Below are 13999 nucleotides of genomic sequence, written 5' to 3'. Positions count from 1 at the left end.
TACACAGACCACATCTTCTTTAATCATTCATCTGCTGAGGGGCATCTTGACTCCTTCTATGGTTTGGCTATTGTGGACATTGCTGCTAAGAACATTGGGGTGGTGTTCCCTCTATTATTTATTAATTTTTTTAGCCATTCTGACTGGTGTGAGATGTATCTTGATGTGGATTTTATTTGTATTTCCCTGATGGCAACTGATGTGGGACATTTTTCATGTGTCTGTTGGCCATTTGTATGTCTTCATCAAAGAAATGTATTAATGTCTTCTGCCCATTTTTTGACTGGATTATTTATTTTTTTGGGTGTTGAGTTTGAGAAGTTCTTCATAGATCTTGGATATCTGCCCTTTGTAGTGTCATTAGCAATTATCTTCTCCCATTATTCTCTTTGTTTGGTTAACTGTTTCCTTTGTTGTGCAGAAGATTTTTATCTTGATGAAGTCCCAAAAGTTCATTTTAGCTTTTGTTTCCTTTGCCTCTTTTGCAAGACATATCTTGCAAAAAGTTGCTGTGTTCATGGTTGAAGATGTTGGCCCTGTGTTCTCCTCTAGGATTTGGATGGATTCCTATCTCACATTTAAGCCTTTTGTCAATTTTAAATTTGTATTTGTGTATGGTGTAAGAGAAAGGTCGAGTTTCATCCTTCTGCATGTGGCTGTCCTATTTTCCCAGCACTATTTGTTGAAAAGACTGCCTTTTTCTGTTGGATATTTTTTCCTGCTTTGTTGAAGATTAGTTGGCCATAGAGTTGAGGGTCCATTTCTGGGTTCTCTATTCTCTCCCATTGATCTATGTGTCTGTTTTTGTGCCAATCCCTCAGATTAAAATGATTGTTTCTTCATTTGACAACATGTTCCAGTTAACTAAAGTTTTGAATATAGAACAAAATCAATGTAAGAAGAATCTGAACTAAGAAATGGTTGGGGAAGAAATCTTTAGAAATAAATATACAGAACAAAGAAAAAGGAAAAAAGAATCCTGAAACTGGGGCACCTGTGTGGCTCGGTCAGTTAAACATCTGCCTTTGGCTCAGGTCATGATCCTGGGGTTCTGGGATTGAGCCCCACATCAGGCTCCCTGCAGAGGAAGTCTGTTTCTCCCTCTCCCTCTGCCTGTCACTCCCCCCACTTGTGCTCACTCTCTCTCCCTGCCAAATAAATAAACAAATCAATAAGATCTTAAAAAAAGAATCCTGAAAAAGTACAAACAGAGGAATAAATAAAAATTAGCTATCAGACACATGAAAAAATGTTCATCATCACTAGCCATCAGGGAGACTCAAATTAAAACCACATTGAGATACCACCTGACACCAGTTAGAATGGCCAAAATTAGCAAGACAGGAAACAACGTGTGTTGGAGAGGATGTGGAGAAAGGGGAACCCTCTTCCACTGTTGGTGGGAATGCAAGTTAGTGCAGCCACTTTGGAGAACAGTGTGGAGACTCCTGAAGAAATTAAGAAGAGAGCTTCCCTATGACCCTGCAATTGCACTGCTGGGTATTTACCCCAAAGATACAGATGTAGTGAAAAGAAGGGCCATCTGTACCCCAATGTTTATTGCAGCAATGGCCACGGTCGCCAAACTGTGGAAAGAACCAAGATGCCCTTTAACGGATGAATGGGTAAGGAAGATGTGGTCTGTATAGACTATGGTGTATTATGCCTCCATCAGAAAAGATGAATACCCAACTTTTGTAGCAACATGGACAGGACTGGAAGAGATTATGCTGAGTGAAATAAGTCAAGCAGAGAGAGTCAATTATCATATGGTTTCACTTATTTGTGGAGCATAGCAAATGACATGGAGGACATGGGGAGATGGAGAGGAGAAGGGAGTTGAGGGAAATTGGAAGGGTAGGTGAACCATGAGAGACTATGGACTCTGAAAAACAACCAGAGGGTTTTGAAGGGGCAGGGGGTGGAAGGTTGGGGAACAAGGTGGTGGGTATTAGTGAGGGCACATATTGCATGGAGCACTGGGTGTGGTGCAAAAACAATGAATACTGTTATGCTGAAAAGAAAAAAATAAAGTGATACATGTTTAAAAAAATAAAAAATAAAAAAATTAGCTAATTTGGAAATGATATAAATAAAGTTGAGAGAAATGAAGAGATTAAGGGTGAGCCTGGTGGTGGGTATTATGGAGGGCATACATTTCATGGAGCACTGGGTGTGGTGCATAAACAATGAATTCTGGAACACTGAAAAAAAATAAAATAAAGATAAAAGATAAATAAAGATGAAAAAAATAAATAAAGATAAAAGAAAATAGCTTAATAAGTATAAAAGTGAAAGAGAACCATTGAAAAAATGTAGCTGATTCAGATATGAATCAGAAAGGTGTATCAAAAATAAAAAGATGATTTTTTAAAGTTTTATTTTATTTTATTATTTTTTTATTGTTGTTGTTTTTTGATTTAAACTTTATTTTATATTTTCAGTTTTCCAAGACTCATTGTTTATGCACCACACCCAGTGTTCCATGCAATACATGCCCTCCTTAGTACCCACTACCAAGCCCAATGTTCATAGCAGCAATGGCCACAGTCGCCAAACTGTGGAAAGAGCCGAGATGTCCTTCAACAGATGAATGGGTAAAGAAGTTATGGTCCATATATACAACGGAGTATTATGCCTCCATCAGGAAGGATGAATACCCAACATTTGTATCAACCGGATGGGACTGGAGATTATGCTGAGCGAAATAAGTCAAGCAGAGAGAGTCAATCATTATATAGTTTCACTTACTTGTGGAGAATAAGGAATAACACAGAGGACCTTGAGAGTTGGAGAGAAGTGAGTTGGGAGAAATCAGATGGGGAGACAAACCATGAAAAACTGTGGACTCTGAGAAACAAACTGAGGGGTTTGGAGGGGAGGGAACTGGGGGGTTAGGTGATCCTGGTGGTGGGTATTAAGGAGGGCACCTACTGCATGGAGCACTGGGTGTGATGCATAAACAGTGACTATTGGAACACAGAAAAAGTAAAAAAAGATTTTAAAAATGCATATTTTTCCTGTAGTTAAGTTCGTTTAGGTTATATCACGGACCTCGTGTTGAGCATTTGGTCACTGAACAAGACAAAGCAATATGCTTGCTTTACATGAAAGTTTCAGAAACTCGAAACAACTCAAGTCTGAAGAGTCACCATCCCAGCCTCAGGGATGCTGCACTGTGGCCAGTGTAACACTGAGTGTTGGCGTAATTCTGGTCCCTGAGAAAGCTAAACTTCTGGTTAGTGTACCATCATTGTTCTGGAACCCTGAGGAATAATTTACAACTTGGTTCAACTTGGGAGCAATCTGCTACATCAGAAGGTAATTGTGCCCTTGTAGCTGATGATCTTAATGACCCTAAGAGGAGACACTCCTCACCAAGGAGTAGAGTTTGGGCTCCTGTGTACATTCCAGGCTGAGTCTTTGTACACAAGGCCATTTCCACTTTGGATAACAAAGTAGTTAGTGCCCAGGGGGAGATGAAGTCACACAGTCCCTTCCCCATAACCCTGACATCCTGCTATTGTGTTTCAGCACAGCCTGTGAGAGTTGTCCTCCTGCACTGGGTCCACAAGCACTGGCTTTGGTAAGGATGTTGCTGCTGCAACCGGGGCTCAGGGCTGCAAAGGAGATAGTAAACCCTTTCCAGAATTCTACCACTCACTTTATTCTCTTCTTTCCAAGTCTAAACATGATCTTCTATCTCTTAAAATTCCCCCTCTATTTCAGATTTCTTCTTTATATTAATTTATTTTATGGTACAATAAGCATTTTGGTTTTACCATACCAACATTTAAATTTATTGTTTATCTTCTTTTTCTATTCTGTTAGTTAATTGCTCATTAACTAAACTCTGTTCTCTATTTTTTAAAATTTTATTTAATTTTTTTTTCACTGTTCCAAGATTCATTGTTTATGCACCATACCCAGTGCTCCATGCAATACAAAATTTCTCCTTTGGCTTTCCTGACCTTATCCATCTTTCTTCTTTAATCGCATTTATTTTAAAAAATCTGTCTATGTTTAATTGAGATAACTTTATGAATTTATTGCCTTACATATACTTGATGACAGGTTGAAATATGCCACGTATTAATTACATCACCTATTCTTTGCCTTCTTTCTTGTCATCCCTTCCTGCTCCTTCACACTTTGGAGCTTGTCTGACTTACTACTTATTCTATTTCTGTTCTTTCCTTCCTTCCTTTCTTTTTTTAATGTATTTTTTTTATTATTTTCAGTTAGCCAGTGTATAGTACATGATAGGCTTTTGCTGTAGTTTTCAGTGATTCATTAGTTCCATATAACACCGAGTGCTCATCCCAAGATGTGCCCTCCTTAATACCCATCTCCTGGTCTCCACATCGCCCCACTCCCTCCTTTCTGTGTCTCTCAGTTTGTTTCCCAGTGTTCAGTCATTCATGGTTTGTCTCCCTCTCTGATTTTTTCCCATCCAATATTCCCTCCCTTTCCCTGAGGTCCTCTGCTCTATTTCTTATGTTCCCACATGATTGAAGCAATATGATAATTTTCTCTCTCTGCTTGACTTAGATCACTCAGCATAATCCCCTCCAGCTCTATGCATGTCAATGTAAATAGTGGCTATTTCTTTTGTTGGTTGCACTTTCTTTTCAGCTTTATGCACTTATTTTGGTGGTGGTTGTTTTGTTTTTAAAGATTTCTATTTATTTGAGAGAGAGAGACAGAACATAGGGTGAGGCAGGGACAACGGGAGATGGAGAGAGAGTCTTGAGCAGACTCCATATTGAGCCTGGAGCCAGGTAGGGCTCACTTTCGCTACCCATGAGATGATGACCTCAGCCAAAACCAAGAGTTGGATGCTTAACCAACTGTGTCAGCCAGGCACCCCATATGTGCTTGTTTTTAGGGCATTGATTTAATACTTTGCAGTCTTTTATTTTTTTTAAGTGTGCATATAATCATGTCCCCCCACAAGTTAGTATTTATATGTAATTTTTCTCTTTCTTCCACTTACCTACTTCTACAACCCCCTCACTCTCTCCCTTTCTGCTAATAATTACAGCATTTCTGCTGTTGCCAAGATCTTCACTACCATATCCTATTTTCAGAGGTACGTTTATTGTTCTTTTGCATTTCCTCCCCTTTTCCTTTGTTTCTTTTATACTTAGTATTCCACCTTCTAGCCTGAATACACTGTGCATCCCCAAATACATTCTACAAGCTGTAATTTGCTGTTATGTTTGTGGCAAGTAGCCCCTCCTCCCTGGGGCTTGTTAGCACTCTCACTTTATACTCTTCATTTTAATGTGGTAAAATCTTCTAATATTTTTATTTATATTTATGCTTTTTAAAAATTTAAGAAAAACATATCTGGTCTAATCTCTTGAAGATATTCTCTATATAAATTCTAAAATATTTAATGGTTTTGTTTTTACAGCTAAGTGTTCAATGCATAAGAAAATGATATTTTATAGGACATTATATCAGAAATATCTCAGGTCATATTTAGAAAAGAGCTAACACTATTGTTGTAAAATCCCTTCTTTTCCCACTTCTCTTCTTTACTGCATCGTGTATGAGGACTAGAAAAATGTGTTGATTGACTGCTAGGAACTTTAATTTGTTTCCCAGATGGCTCCTAGCACCAAACACATCATATCTTAATGATGTAGCTTCATACTCACTTACCTTGATTCTTCATGGAGTAATTATTTATATACTTTTCTTCTTTTAAAGTTGCTTTGACTATTTTTGACCTTGTGCATATCACATACATTGAACAGTTGGGAAACTCATTTTGAGAATCAGATCTGGATTCTATAATATTTATATATCATTTTGGAAATGTGGACATAATTTACATATGACATCTTTGAGTCTTTGAACATGAAAAGTTACATGCTTTTTCTCTTACTGTTTTCACATGTCTCTTTTTTTATTTATAGTTACTTGATATTTTTATACTGTTTATGTAGTATCTCAACCTTAAACTTTGTTTTATAGAAATAGAGTTTCTTTCTGATATATAATTGCAAATGATTATTGTGATATTTTTATCTTTTTACCTTGTAAAAGTCTCTTCTTTTTACATTTTAGACTCTAGAGTCTTAGGGAGTTTATACATAGAAAATCATATCATCTAATGAGAAAATTGTGGGTATTTTTTCCTTTCCAAAATATGTACTAGTCGTTTTTCTTTACCTTAGGTTGTAGATCAGCTCCTCTGGTACAAAAATAATGAAAAGAGTTATACTGGTATTTTCTCACTCACAGAGAGTCTGCAGTATTTTGTCATTCTGCAGGATGATTAGGGTATAATTAGGCCCAGATTATAATTAATATCCTGGGCTAAGCATGTGCCATTTTATTCTTACTTTTCTATCATTTGTTTTAATTTTAAAAGCATTTTGAGTTTAATCAGGGATTTCATTTTTTTGTTTGTTTATTTATATTTTCTCTGTTAAGGTATCCTTTTTTTATTATGTTATCTTAGTCACCATACAGTACATCATTAGTTTTTGATGCAGTGTTCCATGATTCATTGTTTATCTATAAGACCCAGTGCTCCATGCAATACGTGCCCTCCTTAATACCAATCACCATGCTCACCCATTCCCCCACACCCACCCCTCCAAAACCCTCAGATTGTTTCCAGGAGTCCATAGTCTCTCATGGTGCATCTCCCCTTCTGATTCCCCCTCTTCATTTTTCCCTTTCCTTCTCTTGATGTCCTCCAGGCTATTCCTCACCACAAGTAAGTGAAACTGTATGATGATTGACTTTCTCTACTTGACTCTTTTACTCAGCATAATTTCCTCCAGTCCCATCCATGTTGATGTAAACGTGGGGTATTCATCATTTCTGATGGCTGAGTAATATTCCATTGTATATATGGACCACATCTTCTTTATACATTTGTCTGCTGAAGGGAATCTTGGCTCTTCCCACAGTTTGGTTATTGTGGACGCTGCCGCTATGAACATTGGGGTGCACGTGACACTTCTTTTCACTGCATCTGTATCTTTGCAGCAAAGACCCAGTAGTGCAATTTCTGGGTCATAGGGTAGCTCTATTTTTTTTATTAAGTTCTTAGCCAACATATTTTACACCAATAATTTTTCTTAAAGACTTGATTTATTTATTATTTATTTGACACACAGAGAGAGAGAGAGATCACAAGTAGGCAGAGGGGCAGGCAGAGAGGGAGAAGTAGGCTCCCAGTTGAGCAGAGAGCCCGATGCGGGGCTCAATCCCAGGACCCTGAGATCATGACCTGAGCTGAAGGCAGAGGCTTAACCCGCTGAGCCACCCAGGTACCCCACACCAATAATTTTTGATATAGTCTTCCATTATTCATTAGTTGCATATAACACCCAGTGCTCGTCAAGGAATTTTGATGCAAGTATTGAGAAGAGCATACTTTAACTTTGAATATAGTTAATTTTATTGGCTAATTTTTCTTAATAATAGGGCAAATTTGTTTTCTTGGGGAAACCTAACTCATTCACGGAAACTATCATTTTGTATATTGTTGGATTAATTAATTGATTTTGCTCAGGATTACATCTCCATAAATTATATTGATATGTTACATATTTTCATTTCTTGGTTTTATTTAAAAATTATACTAGTGTAATACAATGAGTTGTCGAATGCTCACAATTTTAGCTACTGGCCAGAATGTAAGTTTGGAATTACTCCTATCTTGACCATTTAATAGAGGGCACCATGATGTTCCCTGGGTCTACAGTTTACTTGTGGAAGGGTTTTGGTGACTGTGCTGTAGGGGCTGCTTCTTAGACTACAACTTAGGACACTGGTCCTTCAGGGGAAACATTTCTTCTACCTGAAAAACATTATTTAGAATTTCCTTTTGTAGTGACTCTGTGTGTGTGGGTGTGTCTGTGTAGTGTGGTGTGTTTGCATGTATGCATATGTGTCTGAAAATATCTTCAATCTACCTTTACTCCTAAGTAACATTTCCATTGGTAATTAATTTCTAGGAGTTTTTTTTTTTTAATCACACTAAATATATAGTTCTGTTCTCTGTGATTTCCACTAGAAGTGTTGAAACATTCTCAGGAATGATAATCTGTCTCAACTTTGAGCTAAGTTCTATTTTTTTCTTCATGTTTTTACTGTGATAAAATACACATAACATAAAATAACTCTTTTGACCATTTTAAGGTCTACAATTCCCTGGCATTATGTACATTCATAATATCAGATGACCATCACCACTATCTAGTTTTGGAACATTTTCATTATTCCAGATGAAAACCTCATGTCATGTGGGCAGTTATTCCTCATTCCCTCCCTGCCCGCAGCTCTGGAAACTGCTACTCTGCTCTTCATCACTGTGGATTTACCTATTCTGGATATTTATATTTATGTAAATTTATACTTAGTATAAATAGAATCATACAATACAGATGCCTTCTGTCTGGCTTCTTTTGCTCAGCATAATGTTTGTAAAGCTCGCAGTGTGTATCCGCACTCCATTCCTTTTTATAGCTGAATAATAGTCCAGCATATGAATGTACTAAATTTTGCTTATCCATTCTTCTGTTGTTGGGCAAGGAGGTTGTTTCCACCTTGGAGCTATTGAAACCAGATATGCTATGAATGTTTGTGTACACGTTTTTGTTTGAACACTTATTTCCCTTCAAGTATATGCCTAAGAGTATAATTGCTATTATATAATTATATATAATTAATATATAATTGCTATTATATAATTAATATATAATATATAATTAATAATGATAATATGTTTAACATATGGAGGAGCTACTAAATATTTTCCACAGGGGCTGACCACTTCACATTTCCACCAGCAATGTGTGAGAGTTCCAACTTCTCACATACTTGTCATTATTTTCTTTCTTTCTGATTATGATACTCGTAGAGAGTGTGGAGTAGTATCTCATTGTGGTTTTGATTTCTTTGCCTTTCTCTAATGAATAATGGTATTGAACACATTTTCATGTTTTTCTTGGCCATTAGAATGTCTTTGGGGAAGTGTCTGTTCAAGTTTTTTGCCCACATTTTGGTTGAGTTGTTTGGCTTTTTGTGGTTGGGTTTAACAGTTTTTTTTTTTCTTTTTTAATGTATTCCATATAGCAGATCCTTATCAGAGACATTATTTGCTAATAACTTTCTCTAAATCTTTGGGAAATCTCTTTATTTGCCTGACAGTGTCTTATGATGTACTAAAACTTTTTTTTTAATTTTAATTTTTTTAAAAGATTTTATTTATTTATTTGACAGACAGAGATCACAAGTAGGCAGAGAGGCAGGCAGAGAGAGAGAGGGGGAAGCAGGCTCCCAGCTGAGCAGAGAGCCTGATGCAGGGCTTGATCCCAGGACCTTGGGATCATGACCTGAGCTGAAGGCAGAGGCTTTAACTCACTGAGTCACCCAGGCGTCCCCTAAAACTTTTGATTTTGTGAATTCCAATTTACTTATTTTTCCTTTTGTTGCTTTATGCTTTTTTTGTCCTATTTAAGATAACATTGCTGATTTCAAGAACATGAAGATTTGTCCTATGGTTCTTTAGTTCTTTGATCTATTTTGGGTTAATTTTTGTGTATGATATAAAATAAGGGTCCACATCACTCATTTGCATGCAGATATTAAGTTGTCCAACCCTGGGCACTGTTTTCCCCCAGTTCATGGGTCTTGGGACCCTCATCAAAAATCAGTTTGTTTTTGGACTCTGTATTCCACTCAATTCCATTCATCTATATGTCTATCTTTATGCCAGTACCACTGCTTTGATTTTAGCTTTGTTGAAAGTTTTGAACTCAGAAGTGTGAATCTTCAGCCTTGTTCTTTAAAAAATTGGTTTAGAAGTTTGAGGTTCTTCAAAATTCCATAGATATTTTAGGCTCAGTTTTTCCATTTCTGCAAGAATGGCCATTGAGATCTTGGTTGGGGCTAAATCAATCTGGAGATCACTTCAGGAAGTATTGCCATTGTAACAAGATTAAGTCTTCCACAAATTGAGGATTTTAGATGGGAGTGGTGTGGGGGGGGGATGGCTAGCTGGGTGATGGGTGTTAAGGAGGGCATATATTGCATGGAGCACTGGATATTATATGTAAACAATGAATCTTGGAACACGACATCAAAAACTAATGATGTATTTTATGTTGACTAACATAACACAATAAAAAATATTAAGTCTTCCAATCCATGGACATAGGATGTATTTCTATTCATTTGTGTTTTCTTTAATTTCTTACTGCTATGTTTCTTAGTTTTAGTGTATAAATATTATACCTCCTTGGTTAAATTTATTCCTAAGTATCATAGTGTTTCAAATGCTGTTTTAAATTTTGCTGTCCTAAAAAATACTTAGATTGTTCAGTGCTAGTGTACAGAAATACAGCTGAATCTTGTGTGTTTATCTTGTATCCTGAAAATTTGCCAAATTCACATACTTTCTTCTTCTTCATTATTGTCAATATTATTATTATGTTATGTTAGTCACCATAGAGTACATCATTAGTTTTAGATGTAGTGTTCCATGATTCATTGTTTGCATATAACACCCATTGCTCTATGGAATATGTCCCCTCCTCAATACCCATCATCAGGCCAACACCCCTCCCCTCTAAAACCCTCAATTTGTTTTTCGGAGTCCACAGTCTCTCATGGTTCATCTTCTCCTCCAATTTCCCACCCTTCATTTTTTCCTTCCTTTGCTAATGTCCTTCATACTATTCCTAATGTTCCTTAAGTAAGTGAAACCATATGATAATTGACTTTCTCTGCTCGACTTTCTTCACTCAGCATTATCTCCTCAAGTCCCATCCATGTTGATGCAAAAGTGGGGTATTCATCCTTCCGATGGTTGAGTAATATTCCATTGTGTATAATGGTCACACCTTCTTTATCCATTCATCTGTTGAAGGGCATATTGACTCTTTCCACCTTTTGGCTATTGTGGATATTGCTGCTATGAACACTGAGGTGCATATGGCCCTTCTTTTCACTACATCTGTATCTTTGGGATAAATGCCCAGTAGTGCAATTGCCCAGTCATAGAGTAGCTATATTTTTAATTTTTTGAGGAACCTCCGTGCTGTTTTCCAAAGTGGCTGCATGAACTTGCATTCCCACCAACAGTGTAAGAGGGTTCCCCTTTCTCCACATCCTCTCCAACACTTATTTTTCCCTGTTCTGTTAATTTTGGCCATTCTCACACGTGTAAGGTGGTATCTCAGTGTGGTTTTGATTTGAATTTCCCTGATGGCTAATGATGAAGAATGCTTTTTTCATATATCTGTTAGCCATTTGTATGTCTTATTTGGAGAAGTGTCTGTTCATGTCTTCTGTTCATTTTTTTGACTAGATTATTTGTTTTTTGGGTGTTGAGTTTGAGAAGTCCTTTATAGATCTTGGATATCAGTCCTTTTTCTGTAATGTCATTTGCAAGTATATTTTGCCATTCTGTGGGTTGCCTCTTTGTTTTGTTGACTGTTTCTTTTGCTGCTTTTGCTGTGCAGAAGCTCTTTATCATGATGATGTCTCAGTTCTTTTTTCTTCTTTTTCTTTTTAAAAAAAATGTATTTCTTTTCAGTGTTCCAGAATTCATTGTTTATGCACTACACCCAGAAGTTCTTTTTGCTTTTGTTTCCCTTGCCTCTAGGGATGTGTCTTGAAAGAAGTTGCTGTGGCTGATGTCGAAGAGGTTACTGCCTATGTTCTCCTCTAGGATTTTGATGGATTCCTGTCTCACACTGAGGTCTTTCATTCATTTAGAGTTTATCTTTGTGTATGTTGTAAGAGAATGGTCAAGTTTCATTCTTTTGCATGTGACTGTCCAGTTTTCCCAGCACCACTTATTGAAGAATCTGTCTTTTTTCCATTGAATATTTTTTCCTGCTTTGTCAAAGATTAGTTGACCATAAAGTTGAGGGTCAGATCTGGGTTCTCTATTCTGTTCCATTGATCTACGTGTCCTTTTTTCTGTCAATACCATGCTGTCTTGATGATCACAGCTTTGTAATATACCTTGAAGTCAGGCAATATGATGTCCTCAGCTTTGTTTTTTATTTTTCAACATGCCCCTAGCGATTTGGGGTTATTTTCTGGTTCCACAGAAATCAGTTGCATTTCTATACACTAATAATGTAACTGAAGAAAGAGAGATTAAGGAATCAATTCCATTTACAATGGCACCAAAACCCATAAGATATCTAGGTATAAACCTAACCAAAGAGGTAAATGATCTATAGGCTAGAATCCACAGAACGCTTATGAAAGAAACTGAGAAAGACACAAGGAGATGGAAAAACAATCCATGCTCATGAATTGGAAGAATAAATGTTGTTAAAATGTCTATGGTTCTCAGAGCAATCTACAATTTCAATGCTATCTCTATCAAAATATCATTGGTATTTTTCTTATAGCTGGAACAAACAATCCTAAAATTTGTATGGAACCCCTGGCTTCATTTTAAACAAAGTTTACTTTTATTAATTTTTCACAGAACACGTGATATTCTTCATAGACATTGCATTCTCTTCCTTAACAGTTCTGTTCTTTAAGAATCTCGATGATCCATTGGTCTGGTATAGCTGTATATTTGCTGATTCTGCAGGAAGACTCCCTGAAACTTGATAACTTACTCTTCAGTTTCAATTACCTTTAATATTTACATTCATAATCAAATTATTTGTCTATAGAATGTACTGAACTTGGTTTGAAGATCTAAGCGAGACTGAGAGACAATGATTTCCAGTGACATAATTTTTGGGATCATCTTTATCTTTCAAACTGGTTTTGGTTTCATGGGGAATTCTTTGTTATTTACATTATATATGTACACCTTCTTAATTCTTCCTCATAAGAAGAAGCCTTTAGATATGATTCTTGCCCACTTAACTTTGGCTAATGCCCTGACCCTCATATTCAGAGGGATTCCAATTATAATGTCATCCTTTGGAATTAGGCTGGAGATGGGCAGTGCTGGATGTAAAATAGTGCTCTATATTCAGAGAGTTACCCGGAGTATTTCTCTGTGCACCACCGCTCTTCAGAGTACGTTTCAGGCAGTGACTATTACTCCAAGTAATCATAAATGGGCCTGGCTCAAGCACAGAATCTCTATATTCATTCAACCTTCCTTGCTTTTCTTCTGGATGATCAACATGGCCATCTATTTTGTGGTCATTTTACAAACTGAGGCCAACAGGAATGCTACTGTTGATGGACTTGGGTATTATAGTCCTTATTGCAAAAACAGTGCATATAATCGCAATATAGCACCAGTATTTCTAAGTACAGTATTCATTCGAGATTTTTTTTTTCTCTCTCTGATGACATGTAACAGTATTTACATGGTGAATATCCTTTACAGACACCACAAAACAGCTCAGAATGTTCGCAATACCATCCAGTCTTCATCCCCCTCTCCTGAAAACAAAGCTACCCATGTTATTCTCATACTGGTGAGCTGCTTTGTTTTCTTTTACTGGACTAACACCTTTCTTACTGTTTATGCATTTTATACAAGTAAGAAAAAGCAGGAACTGGAGAAATTTAGCAACTTTTTTTCATCATGTTACCCGACCATCTGTTCTTTCTTTCTAGTTAAAAATGAAAATAGAATTTCTAGAATAAATTTCAGGAAAGCAAGAATCAGAATTTCCTCTTCTTAAAGAAAATTAATTGATCATAGGAACACTCTTTGGCATTCTGCTACACCACAGTACTCATTTGTGTGAATGCAGAGGAATAGGCTTATCAGTGACATGAGTTATATTTATGGACCCCATTGAACTGAGTGACCAACCCAAAGAAATAATTATTGTGAATTTGTGAAACATTTTAGACATTAAATGTAAGGTTCACATTATAAAGCCATGTTTATAACTTTTAAAATTTAAAAAAAGCAATAACACATAAGCAATGTAGAATGTTTTGTAATATAAGAAACACTATTTATCATACAATTACAGAAATCAATACCTCCTCCCCCAAGGATAGTGGTTACTTTTTGGTGTAA

At 36.6% G+C, this 13999-nt stretch overlaps 1 protein-coding gene across 1 annotated transcript; it reads left to right on the top strand.

Moving 5' to 3' along the window:
- The first annotated feature begins 12722 nt into the window (after positions 1-12722).
- LOC123938352 (vomeronasal type-1 receptor 1-like) lies at positions 12723-13652 on the top strand. The gene has a single exon (XM_045999664.1). It carries the CDS (start codon positions 12723-12725, stop codon positions 13650-13652), a length of 930 nt encoding a protein of 309 aa, XP_045855620.1.
- Positions 13653-13999: the final 347 nt, after the last annotated feature.

The sequence above is a fragment of the Meles meles genome, chromosome 3, assembly GCF_922984935.1.
Source record: "Meles meles chromosome 3, mMelMel3.1 paternal haplotype, whole genome shotgun sequence".
Taxonomy (NCBI): domain Eukaryota; kingdom Metazoa; phylum Chordata; class Mammalia; order Carnivora; family Mustelidae; genus Meles; species Meles meles.
Note: the sequence above shows the minus strand (reverse complement) of the source record. Positions and strands in the feature narration are given on the sequence as shown.